The following is a 16421-nucleotide window of genomic DNA, read 5'->3' as shown; positions in this document are numbered from 1 at the left end:
AGAGAGGAGAGAAGGGAGAGAGAGGAGAGAAGAGAGAGAGGGGAGAGAAGAGAGAAAGAGAGAGGAGAGAAAGAGAGAGGAGAGAAGAGAGAGAGGAGAGAAGGGAGAGAGAGAGAGAGAGAGGAGAGAAGGGAGAGAGAGAGAGAGAGAGGAGAGAAGGGAGAGAGAGGAGAGAGGAGAGAGAAGAGAGAGAGAGGAGAGAAGGGAGAGAGAGGGGAGAGAAGGGAGAGAGAGGAGAGAGAGGAGAGAGAGAGAGAGGAGAGAAGGGATAGAGAGAGAGGAAAGAAGGGAGAGAGAGAGGAAAGAAGGGAGAGAGAGGGGAGAGAAGGAAGAGAGAGGAGAGAGAAGAGAGAGAGGAGAGAGAAGAGAGAGAGGAGAGAGAAGAGAGAGAAGGGGGAGAGAGAGGAGAGAAGGGGGAGAGAGAGGAGAGAAGGAAAAGAGAGGAGAGAATGGAGAGAGAGAGGAGAGATAAAAGTAGAGAGACAGAGGAGAAGAGAGAGAGAGGAGAGAAGAGAGAGAGAGAGAGAGAGAGGAGAGAAGAGAGAGGAGAGAAGAGAGAGAAGAGAAGAGAGAGAGGAGAGAAGGGAGAGAGAGAGAAGAGAGAGAGAGAGAGGAGAGAAAAGAGAGATGAGAGGAGAGAAGGGAGAGACAGGAGAGAAAGAGAGGAGAGAAGAGAGAGAGGGGAGAGAAGGGAGAGAGAGGAGAGAAAAGAGAGAGGAGAGAAGAGAGAGGAGAAGGGAGAGAGAGAGGAGAGAAGAGAGAGAGAGAGGGCTCCCGAGTGGCGCAGCGGTCTAAGGCACTGCATCTCAGTGCTTGAGGTGCCACTACAGACCCCCTGGTTCGATTCCAGGCTATATCACAACCGGCCGTGATTGGGAGTCCCATAGGGCGGCGCACAATTGTCCCAGCGTCGTCCGGGTTTGGCCAGTGTAGGCCGTCATTGTAAATAAGAATTTGTTCTTAACTGACTTGCCTAGGTAAATAAATTAAGATCAAAAAGAGGAGCGAGAGAGGAAAGGAGAACAGGTGCTCTACTGACATCTTGTGGTATGTATATATTATATAATAACTATATTATTGTAAATTGTTTAGTATATTCTTTATTAAATTATGAAATGATTAATTCAATATAAAAAATATTTGTAATTATTAACACACATCTAAAATGTGTAACTAAATCAAGCCAATCGTTATTGAGTTAATTTAATCTATGTTTTAATTTAATTGTATTTTCATCAAGTTATTTCGTTTGACAGATTATATTCTAATGATGTTGAAATTTATGATGAAATGTTTGTAGGAAATAAAATCCTGAGCCGTCCTCCCCTCAGCAGCCTCCACTGTGTTCAAGAGATATACACATCAAAAGTAACCAAAACATACTGTCTACTTCAAAGTATTTAATTAATTACTGGACTTTGGCATTGAATGTTGGACATAGGTAAAATGGGTTTTCTTCAATAGCTTTTTACAATTGACATAAATACGTTTAAGTTAAATGGATTGACAAAATGACTCTAATTCAGTCCTTTATGCGGTCTCAAACTTCTTCTTCCTGCCATCCATGCCAGCCTGTTCATCAACGTTCTTACGCCAGTCACCGACTTCCTCCTGCATGACAAAAAGTTTATGATGTGACATTCTTAGTGTTTGAGGATATAATATGAAATACATGTAACTGATCCTTTCCTCAAAGTTCTGAGCACATTCGGGACAACTGCCGTCAACTCCTACGGTACTGGGATTCTCTGCTTTGTAAGTTTCCACACAAATACCCACCTCCTCTTTGACCTCCTTCTTCACTTCTTTCAAGTTGGCTCTGAAATCCATGGAAGCCTTGTGCTTGGTGCCCAGCAGAGCTGCAAGCATAGCATCAGCAGACATACGCACTTTCTTCAGAGCTGGCTTCTTTATGCCCTGGATCTCAACCACTTTCATCTTCAGCTCCTCGATCTGTAAAGAGGGTGAGTCAACACCAGCGGTAAATGTTTACAGGATGAGGACAATATGGAATCCAATGTACTGTACCTCTTTGTCTGCCTTCTTCACTTTTGCCTCTGCATCATATCTATCCTCATCAACCTTGTCGATGGTCTGAGCCAACTTTTTAACCATTTCCTGTTGACACACAAACACATCACATATCATTTGAATGAGAAACACTGTGAGTCTCTTAATGGTCTCTTCAGCTTTTGGCACAGATCAATCTCATTCAAATCATTTTCATTTCTAAGCAAATCAAATAAATCCAAATGCAGCCTTAACACATATCGCAAAATCAAATATGTAGCATGAAAGATAATTAGGTTAGGATGTTGTGGTACCCATTGTATGTTTGTATGGATCATTGTATATGTCAGGTATTCAAAACAGACTAAATGAGAATGAACTGGTCAGAATGGTACAATACCTGCAGCTCAGGAAGACCCCCAGACATTACCGGAGCAGGGCAGCTTTCTGCCATATACTCTGCCTTTGTCGTTTTCAAGCTTGCTGCTTCTTTCTCCAGCAGGTCTTTGGCAATCGCGAGCATCACGCTCTGGAGGCCAAGGGGAGAATAGGTGTCAGAGCAGCTAAAACAGACCACGACTAGGCAAAAACATGTAGGACTCACCAATGCAAGGTTAGGCCTAGTGTCAATTTCAGACACTCTCAAATGTACTGTATTTCCTTATAAATTCAAGAAAGTAACCTTGTGGTATTAAGTGTCTGAATTAATAATTGACAGCCTAAGCACGTTAACTTCAGGCACCTGCCAGCTACTGTTAACTTCAGGCACCTGCCAGCTACTGTTAACTTCAGGCACCTGCCAGCTACTGTTAACTTCAGGCACCTGCCAGCTACTGTTAACTTCAGGCACCTGCCAGCTACTGTTAACTTAAGGCACCTGCCAGCTACTGTTAACTTCAGGCACCTGCCAGCTACTGTTAACTTCAGGCACCTGCCAGCTACTGTTAACTTCAGGCACCTGCCAGCTACTGTTAACTTCAGGCACCTGCCAGCTACTGTTAACTTCAGGCACCTGCCAGCTACTGTTAACTTCAGGCACCTGCCAGCTACTGTTAACCTCAGGCACCTGCCAGCTATTGTTAACTTCAGGCACCTGCCAGCTACTGTTAATTTCAGGCACCTGCCAGCTACTGTTAACTTCAGGCACCTGCCAGCTACTGTTAACGTCAGGCACCTGACAGCTACTGTTAACATCAGGCACCTGCCAGCTACTGTTAACGTCAGGCACCTGCCAGCTACTGTTAACTTCAGGCACCTGCCAGCTACTGTTTATCTGCCGTTTGTGTTTGTCTTGAAAACATATTACACTATAATTCGTACACATAGTTCATTTGTGGTTATTTCATTAAATAAGGAAAGTTATTTTATATCGCTGCTGTGCTCGCACTTTTGACATGTCATCTTTGCAAATAAGAATGGGTTATTAATTGACTTACCTGTATAGATAAATGTTAAATCAAAGGAGAATAAGAACAAAACAGTTTTTCATATTGGAGGGGGAAATTGGGTTAGTTCAGTATATTTACCTTCAGATGACCCCTGCGACTCGATGTCATCTTTTTCCTGTGAGAGGAAGAAGTAGAAAACATTAAAGGATCAAGATGCACTCAGACAATTGATCACCTCTCAGATTTATTGAGACAAATTTAACATTATACTTACTCTGACATCTTGCTTGTTTATTTTTTTTTCACACCTTGTATAAGACAGAAATGAAAAGATTCAAAACTTTGACAGAACAAGTGTTGTTATAAATGTGTATGTTGCACTGTGATAGAGTCAGAAGAGCAGTAATAATTATGTATCTACAGTGAGGGAAAAAAGTATTTGATCCCCTGCTGATTTTGTATGTTTGCCCACTGACAAAGACATGATCAGTCTATAATTTTAATGGTAGGTTTATTTGAACAGTGAGAGACAGAATAACAACAACAAAATCCAGAAAAACGCATGTCAAAAATGTTATAAATTGATTTGCAAAATAAATTAGGGAAATACGTTTTTGACCCCTCTGCAAAACATGACTTAGTACTTGGTGGCAAAACCCTTGTTGGCAATCACAGAGGTCAGACGTTTCTTGTAGTTGGCCACCAGGTTTGCACACATCTCAGGAGGGATTTTGTCCAACTCCTCTTTGCAGATCTTCTCCAAGTCATTAAGGTTTCAAGGCTGACATTTGGCAACTCGAACCTTCAGCTCCCTCCACATATTTTCTATGGGATTAAGGTCTGGAGACTGGCTAGGCCACTCCAGGACCTTAATGTGCTTCTTCTTGAGCCACTCCTTTGTTGCCTTGGCCGTGTGTTTTGGGTCATTGTCATGCTGGAATACCCATCCACGACCCATTTTCAATGCCCTGGCTGAGGGAAGGAGGTTCTTACCCAAGATTTGACGGTACATGGCCCCGTCCATCGTCCCTTTGATGCAGTGAAGTTGTCCTGTCCTCTTAGCAGAAAAACACCCCCAAAGCATAATGTTTCCACCTCCATGTTTGACGGTGGGGATGGTGTTCTTGGGGTCATAGGCAGCATTGGGGATTAAGTTCATTTTCATGGCAAAGAGGGACTTTGCAATTAATTGCAATTCATCTGATCACTCTTCATGACATTCTGGAGTATATAAAAATTGTCATAATCAAAACTGAAGCAGCAGACTTTGTGAAAATTAGTACAGTGCCTTGCAAAAGTATTCATCCCCCTTGGCGTTTTTCCTATTATGTTGCATTACAACCTGTAATTTAAATGGATTTTTATTTGGTTTTCCTGTAATGGACATACACAAAATAGTCAAAATTGGTGAAGTGAAATGAAAAAAATAACTTGTTTCAAAAAATTCGAAAAAATAAATAACGGAAAAATGGTGCGTGCATATGTATTCACCCCCTTTGCTATGAAGCCCCTAAATAAGATCTGGTGCAACCAATTACCTTCAGAAGTCACATAATTAGTTAAATAAAGTCCACCTGTGTGCAATCTAAGTGTCACATGATCTGTCACATGATCTCAGTATATATACACCTGTTCTGAAAGGTCCCAGAGTCTGCAACACCACTAAGCAAGGGGCACCACCAAGCAAGCGGCACCATGAAGACCAAGGAGCTCTCCAAACAGGTCAGGGACAAAGTTGTGGAGAAGTACAGAACAGGGTTGGGTTGTAAAAAAATATCAGAAACTTTGAACATCCTACGGAGCACCATTAAATCCATCATAAAAAAATTGAAAGAATATGGCACCTCAACAAACCTGCCAAGAGAGGGCCGCCACCAAAACTCACAGACCAGGCAATGAGGGCATTAATCAGAGAGGCAACAAAGAGACCAAAGATAACCCTGAAGGAGCTGCAAAGCTCCACAGCGGAGATTGGAGTATCTGTCCATAGGAACACTTTAAGCCGTACACTCCACAGAGTGGCCAGAAGAAAGCCATTGCTTGAAGAAAAAAATAAGCAAACATGTTTGGTGTTCGCCAAAAGCCATGTGGGAGACTCCCCAAACATATGGAAGAACGTACTCTGGTCAGATTAGACTAAAATTGAGCTTTTTGGCCATCAAGGAAAATGCTATGTCTAGAGCAAACCCAACACCCCTCATCACCCCGAGAACAACATCCCCACAGTGAAGCATGGTGGTGGCAGCATCATGCTCTGGGGATGTTTTTCATCGGCAGGGACTGGGAAACTGGTCAGAATTGAAGGAAGATGGATGGCCCTAAATACAGGGAAATTATTGAGGGAAACCTGTTTCAGTCTTCCAGAGATTTGAGACTGGGATGGAGGTTCACCTTCCAGCAGGACAATAACCCTAAGCATACTGCTAAAGCAACACTCAAGTGGTTTAAGGGGAAACATTTAAATGTCTTGGAATGGCCTAGTCAAAGCCCAGACCTCAATCCAATTGAGAATCTGTGGTGTGACTTAAAGATTGCTGTACATCAGCGGAACCCATCCAACTTGAAGGAGCTGGAGTAGTTTTGCCTTGAAGAATGGGCAGAAATCCCAGTGGCTAGATGTGCCAAGCTTATAGAGACATACCCCAAGAGACTTGCAGCTGTAATTGCTGTAAAAGGTGGCTCTACAAAGTATTGACTTTTGGGGGGTGAATAGTTATGCATGCTCAAATGTTCTGTTTTTTTGTCTTATTTCATGTTTGTTTCACAATAAAAAATATGTTGCATCTTCAAAGTGGTAGGCATGTTGTGTAAATCAAATGATACAACCCCCCCAAAAAATCTATTTTAATTCCAGATTGTAAGGCAACAAAATAGGAAAAATGCCAAGGGGGGTGAATACTTTCGCAAGCCACTGTATTTGTGTCATTCTCAAAACTTTTGACCACGGCTGTAGAGATCACTTTAATTACACAGCAAGTAGGAGTCTACCCTGGTTCACTTTACTGGGGTATATATATATATTTTATATGCTGATCCAGGACATTTGGACAATCTGCAATTTTAGCATATTATTTGGCAGCTAGACACTGGCAATAGAACACCTTCAAACTAGTTTCACATTGCAGATATAAGCGTGCAGATATGAGATATTCACAAGCATGTATCATATTGCTGCTTCCCACTTGGAACATTTTAATGATTTAACAGATAGGATTTCAACCTATTCAGATGCCAAAAACATTCTCAATGATCGTTTCATATTTCCCTGAGGTAGACAAATCTAAACTGATATTTGGCATGCTAAATTATGATCTACTTAATTTCTGAGCTGCTGACCTACATAGCTACAACTCTTATTTTTATTTTACTACCATACACAATTAGTACCAAATATTTTTGAGTCACTCTTATGGATAGATAAAGTGTTGATTCTTTAAAGGGATAGTTAAAGTGTTCCTTAATTTTTTGTAGCTTTTCTTCCAACTTGTTGTTGTTTCCTCCAAACCATTTCAAAATAACTAGCTAGCTAACAAAGTTAAATTCTGTAGATTCCCAACATCTAGAACACTACCTGTTCGGGATTTTTTTTTGAAAAGATTGCACACCCATAGCAGAACAAAAACATCCAGGTAACAAGGTTCCCTTGAGCATCATGTTGGGCTGATACATACAATCTGCCTACGAAGTAAAATATTCCTAGTGACCAAGAAGGCTCAAACTGTTGAGCTAGCTATACTTCCTAAATAGCTAGATTCACATTTGGTGACGCAAAACAATTAAACATTCAAATTCCTTAACATCTGTCAATCATGTGCACATAATGAATAATTTCAAATAACATCTATCACATAAAAAAAACAAAGGTGAGGATACAGACATGTATTTGTTCCCACACTTATATCCCAAAAACAACTTAACTGTCACACATGCATACATTTTTCATGTGGGAGGCCAAAGGAATTGATCCCTCAACCCTGGTGTAACAAGCACTGTTCTCTACCAACTGAACCATACAGGACCACACTTCTACTGTGATCTTATTATCTCACAATGTGCAGAAACCAACAGCTGCAATACTAGATACATTTCAAAGCAGTCAAGAGACAGGAGCACATTATGGATGCTGGAACACTATAAGATTCCACTATTATCCTCACCTGTGAGAAAAATAATGATGAAAAATGAAGAGCAGCTGTGAGAGAGGGAGAGGATGGCAAGCCGATGGCAGATTAAATGAGGGAGTACACAGTATTAAATACTGATGGGTGGACACCAGTGGTTTATCCCCCCCCCTCAACATGGTAATGTTTCCTCCAGTAGGTCAGTCTTTATGGTAATGGTCAGTGATGCTGCCGGCCCCCTGTCGGCCTGATATACTGCCCTGTCATGCCCTGTATCATGCCCTGTAATCTAAATATAGGCTCCACATTGACCATAACTACAGTATCAATAATATTTCCACGTCTTGCTCTGTAACGTGAATAATAACAAGCAACATGCAACTGCTTGTCACAATTTCATCCCCTCTATAGATTCTTGTTGTGATTGAGTCTTAATTAATGAATGATAAATGAATGTGGTCACAGTAGGCCTACACTACAGGGCCAGATGTAATAAGTGTTGCTAATACTGCATCTTATGGTAGGATAGGGGTCTGATCCATACTTTAACCCAGGGCCGGCTCTAGCCTTTTGGGGGCCCTAAGCTAGATTTGGTAGGGGGGCCCCCCACATCACGGCAAAACATTTGAGTGGCACCCCTCTTGACGGTGGAGAGAAACATTTTTGTTTTAAAGGCCCAGTGCATTTTCCTTTGTTTTATATATATTTCCATACTATGAGGATGGAATACACTGTAATACTGTGAAATTGTGAAAATGATGATAGTGTAAGAACTGTTTGAATAGACCGCCTGAAATGTCAAACTGTTTTGGTGGGATGGAGTTTAGGCCTGCCTGGTGACATCCCCAGGTGGGAAATGTGTTAATAGACCAATAAGAAAGATAGTTCCAAACCTCTCTGCCAATAACAGCTAGTTTTCTGTTTTCCCCTCCCCCACTCAGACCACTCCCAGACAGTCCTAGCTAAATTCTTGCTTGAGAAATTGCTCTTTTGCTAAGAAGCAATTTTGGTTTCTTTTTGGCAATTTTTATTGAAAACAATCAAAATCAAATCAAATTTCATTTGTCACATGCACTGAATACAACAGGTGTAGACTTACTTACTTAAGAGCCCTTTTCCCAACAATGCAGAGTTTAAAAGTAAGAACAATTTGCCAAATAAAAAAGGGAAATAGTAAAACAATAAAATAACAATACCGAGGCTATATACAAGGAGTCCAGGCTCTGTCGTAGCCGGCCGCGACCGGGAGACCCATGAGGCGGCGCACAATTGGCCCAGCGTCATCCAGGGTAGGGGAGGGAATGGCCAGCAGGGATGTGGCTCAGTTGGTAGAGCATGGTGTTTGCAACGCCAGGGTTGTGGGTTCGATTCCCACGGGGGGCCAGTATGAAAAAATAAAAAATTATGTATGCACTCAGTAACTGTAAGTCGCTCTGGATAAGAGCATCTGCTAAATGACTAAAATGTAAATGTAAAAAATGAGTCCAGTGAGTGTGCGCATGGAGCCAGTGCAATAAAACAAAACAAAAATACAAAGGGGGTCAATGCAAATAGTAGTCCAGGTAGCCATTTGATTAACTGTTCAGCAGTCTTTTTGCTTGGCGGTAGAAGCTGTTCAGGAGACTTTTGGTCCCAGACTTGGCGCTCCGGTACCGCTTGCCGTGCGGTAGTAGAGAGCACAGTCTATGACTTGGGTGGCTGAGTAAGGTACCGTAAGGTACTTATGTCACGATCGTCAGGGAGAGAAGTAGACCAATGCGCAGCGTGATGAACGAACATGTTACTTTATTTAATAAAGCACGAAACAAAACAACAAACGACTCGTGACGTCCTTGGTAACAATGACCAACACGGAACAAAAACCCACAAACACAAAGTGAAAAACAGACAGTTAAATATGGCTCCCAATCAGAGACAACCAGCCAACAGCTGACACTCGTTGCCTCTGATTGGGAGTCACTAAGGCAAACATAGAAAACAACAAACCAGAACCCCCAACATAGAAACACACCACATAGAACAAACACACCCTGGCTCAACAACTAGAGTCCCATAGCCAGGGTGTGACAACTTAATTGTTACCCAGAAATGATTTGACATTGAGATAAAAATGGCTCCTGCAATTCTACACATTTTGCCAATGGACATAGAGAACATTTTGCAGTTTTAAAACAAGTTTAGTGCAATTCTATAACTTGTGCCATGGGACAGAGATATTTGTATTGATATCTTTTGTTGTTGCAGTTTTACAACTAATTTCCTGCAATCTACAGATTGTGCCATGGGGTGGAGAGACTTTTTTGCAGTTTTAAAGCACATTTTCTGCAATGCTACACATTTTGTAATGACTTATGCCATGTTAATATGATATGAGTGTAAATGACTAACAAAATCAATGGAGGCCCTCTGGAGGTCAGGGCCCCTGGGCACGTGCCCTGCGTGACAGGTCGGTATTCAGCCATGATTACTACAAGTTTAGATAGCTGGCTAGACTAACTACCAATCAAAAACTTGTTAGCCGACATGGCTAATTGAGTGACTGTCAGTGATTGATATAACAAGAGAGAAACTGCTGATCCACAACCACATTTCGAAATTGCACCTGGTGTATTCCATTATTCTAACTCTCAATAGTAAGTTGAGACCCAACTGAGTTCCCCCCAATTTTTTTATAAATAAATAAATAATAATTGGTTGGGGACCCTAAGCGACCGCTTACGTTGCTGATGCCTGGAGCCGGCCATGCTTTGACTATCCTCTTTCCTGAGTGTTTATTTCGGTCATTTGGCTTCAGAATTAGCTGGCTGGCTAACCTTGTAGTTCTAGTTCTATATCCACCAGCCATCTGCTAAAATGTAAAGGCCCCTCCAAATAAAATATTTTCTGGAATTTGTGGTGGCAAACATTTCTGCGGCTCTTAATTACATTTTAGTCATTTAGCAGACACTCTTATCCAGAGCGACTTACAGTAGTGAGCGCATGCATTTTCATACTGGTCCCCCATGGGAATCGAACCCACAACCCTGGCATTGCAAGTGCCATGTCCTACCAACATAGCCACACAGGACTTCAAACAATATTGTAGGCGGTTTTGCAAATGTGCCTTACTGCAGGCAAGAAGAAGAGGTACAGACAGGGGAATCATGCACCCTCAGTTTGATCAGTTATAGAAGATATTGTCATGCATTGTTCATACAGAGTTATGCTCCAGTACGCTTCAACAATGCAATCACAACTACAACCATTTCTCTTTCATCTCATAAAGCACCATGATCTAAAAACAATCCTGACTTCACTCACCCAATATCCATTTTCCATTCAACATATATATCTGGGGCGGCAGGTAGCTTAGTGGGTAAGAGCGTTGTGCCAGTAACCGAAAGGTCGCTGGTTCTAATCCCTGAGCCGACTAGGTGAAAAATCTGTCGATGTGCCCTTAAGCAAGGCACTTAACCCTAATTGCTCATGTAAGTCGCTCTGGATAAGAGCGTCTGCTAAATGACTAAAATGTAAATGTAATCTACCCAGATTTCTCCGTTTTTCATGTACCCAGATTTAATTCTACACTGTCATTGACAATAAAACCAAAGCACTTGTCGATAAATCACATCAAAGCTGCTGTAAGTAAAAAGGCAAAGATGATCTATTACACAGATGATCCATATCTGAAATGATGACTTATTACACTGGCCAGCCAACAGGTTTCTTATTTCTCCCTTACCTGCAGTTGTGTGTGCTAGGGTGAGGCAGTAGGGGGCGTCACGTCCATGCTTGTCCACCACTGTCTCGCTCTCGCTACAGCGAAGACCTCACAAGATACAACACCAACCTATGGTGTCACAAGACACGAGAAAACAGCTTTTTCATCATGAATACAAGAAGGCATAGCTTTTTCATCATGAATACAAGAAAACATAGCTTTTTCATCATGAATACAAGAAAACATAGCTTTTTCATCATGAATACAAGAAAACATAGCTTTTTCATCATGAATAAAAGAAAACATAGCTTTTTCATCATGAATACAAGAAAACATAGCATTTTCATCATGAATACAAGAAAACATAGCTTTTTCATCATGAATTTAAAAAACATAGCTTTTTCATCATGAATACAAGAAAACATAGCATTTTCATCATGAATACAAGAAAACATAGCTTTTTCATCATGAATAAAAGAAAACATAGCTTTTTCATCATGAATACAAGAAAACATAGCATTTTCATCATGAATACAAGAAAACATAGCTTTTTCATCATGAATAAAAGAAAACAGCTTTTTCATCATGAATACAAGAAAACATAGCATTTTCATCATGAATACAAGAAAACATAGCTTTTTCATCATGAATACAAGAAAACATCATGAATACTCAACTACCCTGGTCAACACACTATGCACGCTGATTTTTGTGTGAGAAATACTATCAATCCTATATTCTTTATAGGCCTAAGTTACCATACATGTTACTAATGCTTATGAATTGTAATGCTTTCTATGCTTATAAAAACATATAAATGTTTATGTTTACAAATAATGAAATACTTATTTATTAATAGATTATAAATAGAAAATTAATGCTTAGTCATGAAGGTTGTTATAACATGTTACCCTATATTCATTCTTCATTATTCACATCAAATTAGTATTGTATTTTTGTATTAGTATTGAACAATTGATTAAATCCACAATTGATTCAATCCTAGCCTAAATATATTTGTATCAGTTTTCATGCACAAGATGCTCAAACAATAAAAAGATGCTACCAATTCTAGGAGTCATAATTACCTCCACTAGGTCAGCAGGATTCAGCAGAGAGAGAGAGAGAGAGAGAGAGAGAGAGAGAGAGAGAGAGAGAGAGAGAGAGAGAGAGAGAGAGAGAGAGAGAGAGAGAGAGAGAGAGAGAGAGAGAGAGAGAGAGAGAGAGAGAGAGAGAGAGAGAGAGAGAGAGAGAACATGCACAGAGCATTTACCTTTTGGTGTGTGTGACATGTTCTAAGAAATGATGTCCTAAGATTAAAATCCTTCAGTCCTTCACTATTGAATAACATTGAATAGTATGATAATCATACCCAAATCAAGTAGGTTACTGAATAAGTAGTTTTTTTCTCTTTTTTTATCATAAAAACCTAAAAGACATGCAAGCAAAATGAAAATGCTATTCCAGTTGTAAAGGTTAACATATTTATTTCATATTCAGTCATATATACTTTAGTAAAGTACACTTATTCATACAGTAAGTGCTTTTCAAAATGTGTTCAAGTTGCTGTGAAAAATGTAATTATCTGAGTCGACAACAAGGTCATACAAATCCATCTCTGACTTAACCACAATACCACTTTATATATCCGACAACAACTGACTTATTATTAAGACACAGAGAATGCCAGGTGAAATGGGACTGAGTCGTGCCACAGCGTTTATGCGGCCTCAAACATCTTCTTCCTGCCGTCCATGCCGGCCTTGTCATCAATGTTCTTACGCCAGTCACCAACTGCATCTTTGTCCTGTAAGGGTAGAGTGGGTGTTACAGCAGAGAGATCAGGTCAAGAGAGAATCTAAGCTATTTGTTTAGGTTATTTAATTTGAGCTTTAAGGGTTTTGTAAAAAGGAAAGAAGTACATTCAGAGAGTGATATTAGTAAATATGGAGTGATATTAGTAAATATGGAGTGATATTAGTAAATATGGAGTGATATTAGTAAATATGGAGTGATATTAGTAAATATGGAGTGATATTAGTAAATATGGAGTGATATTAGTAAATATGGAGTGATATTAGTCAATATGGAGTGATATTAGTAAATATGGAGTGATATTAGTCAATATGGAGTGATATTAGTGCCAAAATAGTTTAATATGACTCAAATTATTTACTTCAAATGTAATGTACTGTACTGATACATAGCGTCGGGAAGTAGGGGTGCTGGAGGTGCTGCTGCACCCTCTGATACATTTAAATACATTTGCCAAAATTATAGGCTCCTGTCTGTACAGAAATAATGAAATCATTCAAATTACTATACCAGAGAGCACATTTTAGCCACAGAGGATCAATAGCTTCTTTAGCTGTGGATTGTGTGGAATCACAAGCGCATACAGTCAGGAAGCCTGCTGCAATTTGGGCAGCACGTGCGGCAAATATCAAACAGCTGATTGTTGAGTTGTGGCTATCAGTGAACAGCAGCTAAAATAGCCTGGCCTTTCGCAATATTTCAAAATACAATCATGGGGAAAAAGTTTGGAAGTCCAATGGATACTGCTAAATAGAGAAGAGTCTAATCTGTCTCTAGTCTGTTGTTAGGCTACCAAAATATTTGATCAACTCCCAATATTGAGCGAACAGCATTGTTTTACAAAGTATCTTTGAGAGATAGGCTATTGGCACGAGTGCATCTGCCATCACCGCTGAGTGCACATATACAATATATTCATCATTGGGTGAGTCAGTGCCACTGGAAAGGTTTTTAGAACTATACTTTCATCCTCATATTGTACAATATGGGTGTCTTCCACTCTTTTCGTTGGCCTAGGCTATTGGTTGCATTCAAGACTAGGTCGTTTCTATTGATCTCAGTTTTTCAGGGTCAAAGTACCCTGTCATTACGGTTGTTTCAGGGTCAGAGTACCCTGTCATTACGGTTATTAGTTTGGTAATAAAAAAGATTCTTCAAATGTCTCCAGTCATGTAAAACTATGTAGAATTGCATGAAATGCGTTTTGCAAACTCAAAACATCTTACACCTTCCCATGGCTATGCACGGATATCGATCCATAGTATTATACCAATTCTCTGCTTTGTAGGTTTCCACACAAATACCCACCTCCTCTTTGACCTCCTTCTTCACTTCTTTCAAGTTGGCTCTGAAATCCATAGACACCTTGTGCTTGGAGCCCAGCAGTGCCTGGAGCATGGAGTCAGCAGACATACGCACTTTCTTCAGAGCTGGCTTCTTCATGCCCTGGAACTCAATCACTTTAATCTTCAAATCCTCAATCTGTGAAGAGAGGAAGTCAGGAAAAAGACAAGATCTGCACTTTTATCTTCAGGTCACCAATGTTAACAAGAGAGAAAATCAACCTCAACTGGCTACAACAGGATTTCATTTGACAGATTAATTAGGGTTTCTGTACCTCTTTGTCACACTTGCCCACTTTGCCTGCCAGGTCGTATCTCTCCTCATCCACCTTATCAATCTGGTGATGAATTGTCTTGCACAGTTCCTGCAGGAGGTTATTAACTAAATGAACCTTTAACAACTAAAGATTGAAATTAAGAACTGAATGTAATATAAACAACCTGCGCTGTGGGGCAACAAAAGTGAATTTCCTGACAATGTAGATTGAAAATCTAGTTTAAGCATTTGTAAACACTGTTGATTTCAACCATTGGTGATACTGTACCTGCAGATCCGCCAATGACCCAGGCATGTCCAATGCGGCGCAGTTCTCATCCATGTACCTTTTTTTCTCTTCCATTGCCTCTATGGCCTCCGCGTCTAGCAAGCCCTTAGCAATCTGGAGCATCACACTCTGGAGAAGGAGAGAGAAGCAGGAATGGTGACACAACTGGATGAAGGTTAACAGGGGAATACACATCACAACACACAAAAACTTTCATTATACTGTCATATTATAATATATTGTGCTCAAGATAAAGTTTAATTACAAAAAATAAAATTCAATGTTACTTGTGACAAATTACCTTCAGATGATGCTTGCGACTCGATGCCATTTTTTTCCTAAAAGAGTTTATCAAAAGATATGTGAATTTCCTAGAAATGTATACATTTCTGATTTAAAAAATAATGTTGGGACATGGGGCACTGGAGAGGTAAAGATGAGTTTCCAAACATTAATAAAAAGGCAATATATTGATATACATGGATGTCCAAGATCCTGAAGTATACATCATAGAGTGAATGCTATATTTCCTTTCCCACGTTGAGCATGTAAAAAAGTATCCTTCTTACCCCACTCTCCCCTAATGGGAGGCTATTCCATAGATGAACACCAATATAAAGGTGATGTTAACATTACATTATCCAGAGCGACTTACAGTTAGTGAATACATTTTTTTATTTTTAATACATTTTTTATACTGGCCCCCCGTGGGAATCAAACCCACAACCCTGGCGTTGCAAACACCATGCTCTATCAACTGAGCTACATCCCTGCCGGCCATTCCCTCCCCTACCCTGGACGACGCTGGGCCAATTGTGCGCCGCCCATGAGTCTCCCGGTCGCAGCCGGCTGAGCCTGCGATGCAGTGCCTTAGACCACTGCGCCACTCAGGAGCTTAATTATTCACACAGGGCAGACAAATATAGTCACTGATATCATAAGAACATATTGGAACTTACTCAGACATCTTGGTCTCTTGTTTGCTTCAGACCCCTTTGGAAAGAAACGACAATACAACAATGTAATAAACTCAACACTTGCAAATATTCATGCACTCTTGACAACCTTTTTTTCATTTGAATAGGATTTGAATACCAATAGCAATATTTTACCAAACAGAATTTACTTGGTTAAGAATGTGCCGTAAGCTCACTCCACAGCTAGCTTGAAATGTCGCCAATGGCGCTATCGAATTAGATCCTTTTCTATAGCACAACTGGTTGGGCGGTCACGTGTGTTTGCGATCAGAGAACCACTAGTTCAAGCCCAGCAAGGGGACAGGGACAGTGAAGCTGTTAGCAGCACACTGACGCCAGTTTCACTCAGAGGGTTAAGATAGTTATCCTTTGGAACCCCTGCTGTGCTCAGGGAAAGGAGCTCATTTCTAAAAGTGTGTCTTCTTAGGATTCTCTTCTGATACTGTCAGTTGTCATCAGCAGGTCAATTATAACGTAACACTTTCTCATGTGCCTCCAAACTGTACTGTACCACAAGACACC

At 40.4% G+C, this 16421-nt stretch overlaps 2 protein-coding genes across 2 annotated transcripts; both read right to left on the bottom strand.

The window, feature by feature from the left end:
• Positions 1-1530: 1530 nt before the first annotated feature.
• LOC311148781 (troponin I, fast skeletal muscle-like) lies at positions 1531-7603 on the bottom strand (the record flags this gene model as incomplete). The annotated part of the gene is made up of 7 exons (XM_084185743.1): positions 7556-7603; positions 3673-3706; positions 3537-3573; positions 2411-2539; positions 2029-2118; positions 1780-1953; positions 1531-1611 (listed from the first exon to the last, which is right to left on the bottom strand). Exons 2-7 carry the CDS (start codon positions 3678-3680, stop codon positions 1531-1533), a joined length of 519 nt encoding a protein of 172 aa, XP_084041869.1. The 5' UTR covers positions 3681-3706; positions 7556-7603.
• A 5336-nt stretch (positions 7604-12939) lies between these two features.
• LOC311148762 (troponin I, fast skeletal muscle-like) lies at positions 12940-15889 on the bottom strand (the record flags this gene model as incomplete). Its single annotated transcript, XM_084185728.1, has 6 exons — positions 12940-13026; positions 14343-14516; positions 14653-14742; positions 14923-15051; positions 15224-15260; positions 15882-15889. 6 exons carry the CDS (start codon positions 15887-15889, stop codon positions 12940-12942), a joined length of 525 nt encoding a protein of 174 aa, XP_084041854.1.
• Between the last annotated feature and the right edge of the window lie 532 nt (positions 15890-16421).

Source organism: Coregonus lavaretus (genome assembly GCF_964263955.1).
Source record: "Coregonus lavaretus genome assembly, chromosome: 21".
Taxonomy (NCBI): Eukaryota; Metazoa; Chordata; class Actinopteri; order Salmoniformes; family Salmonidae; genus Coregonus; species Coregonus lavaretus.
Note: the sequence above shows the minus strand (reverse complement) of the source record. Positions and strands in the feature narration are given on the sequence as shown.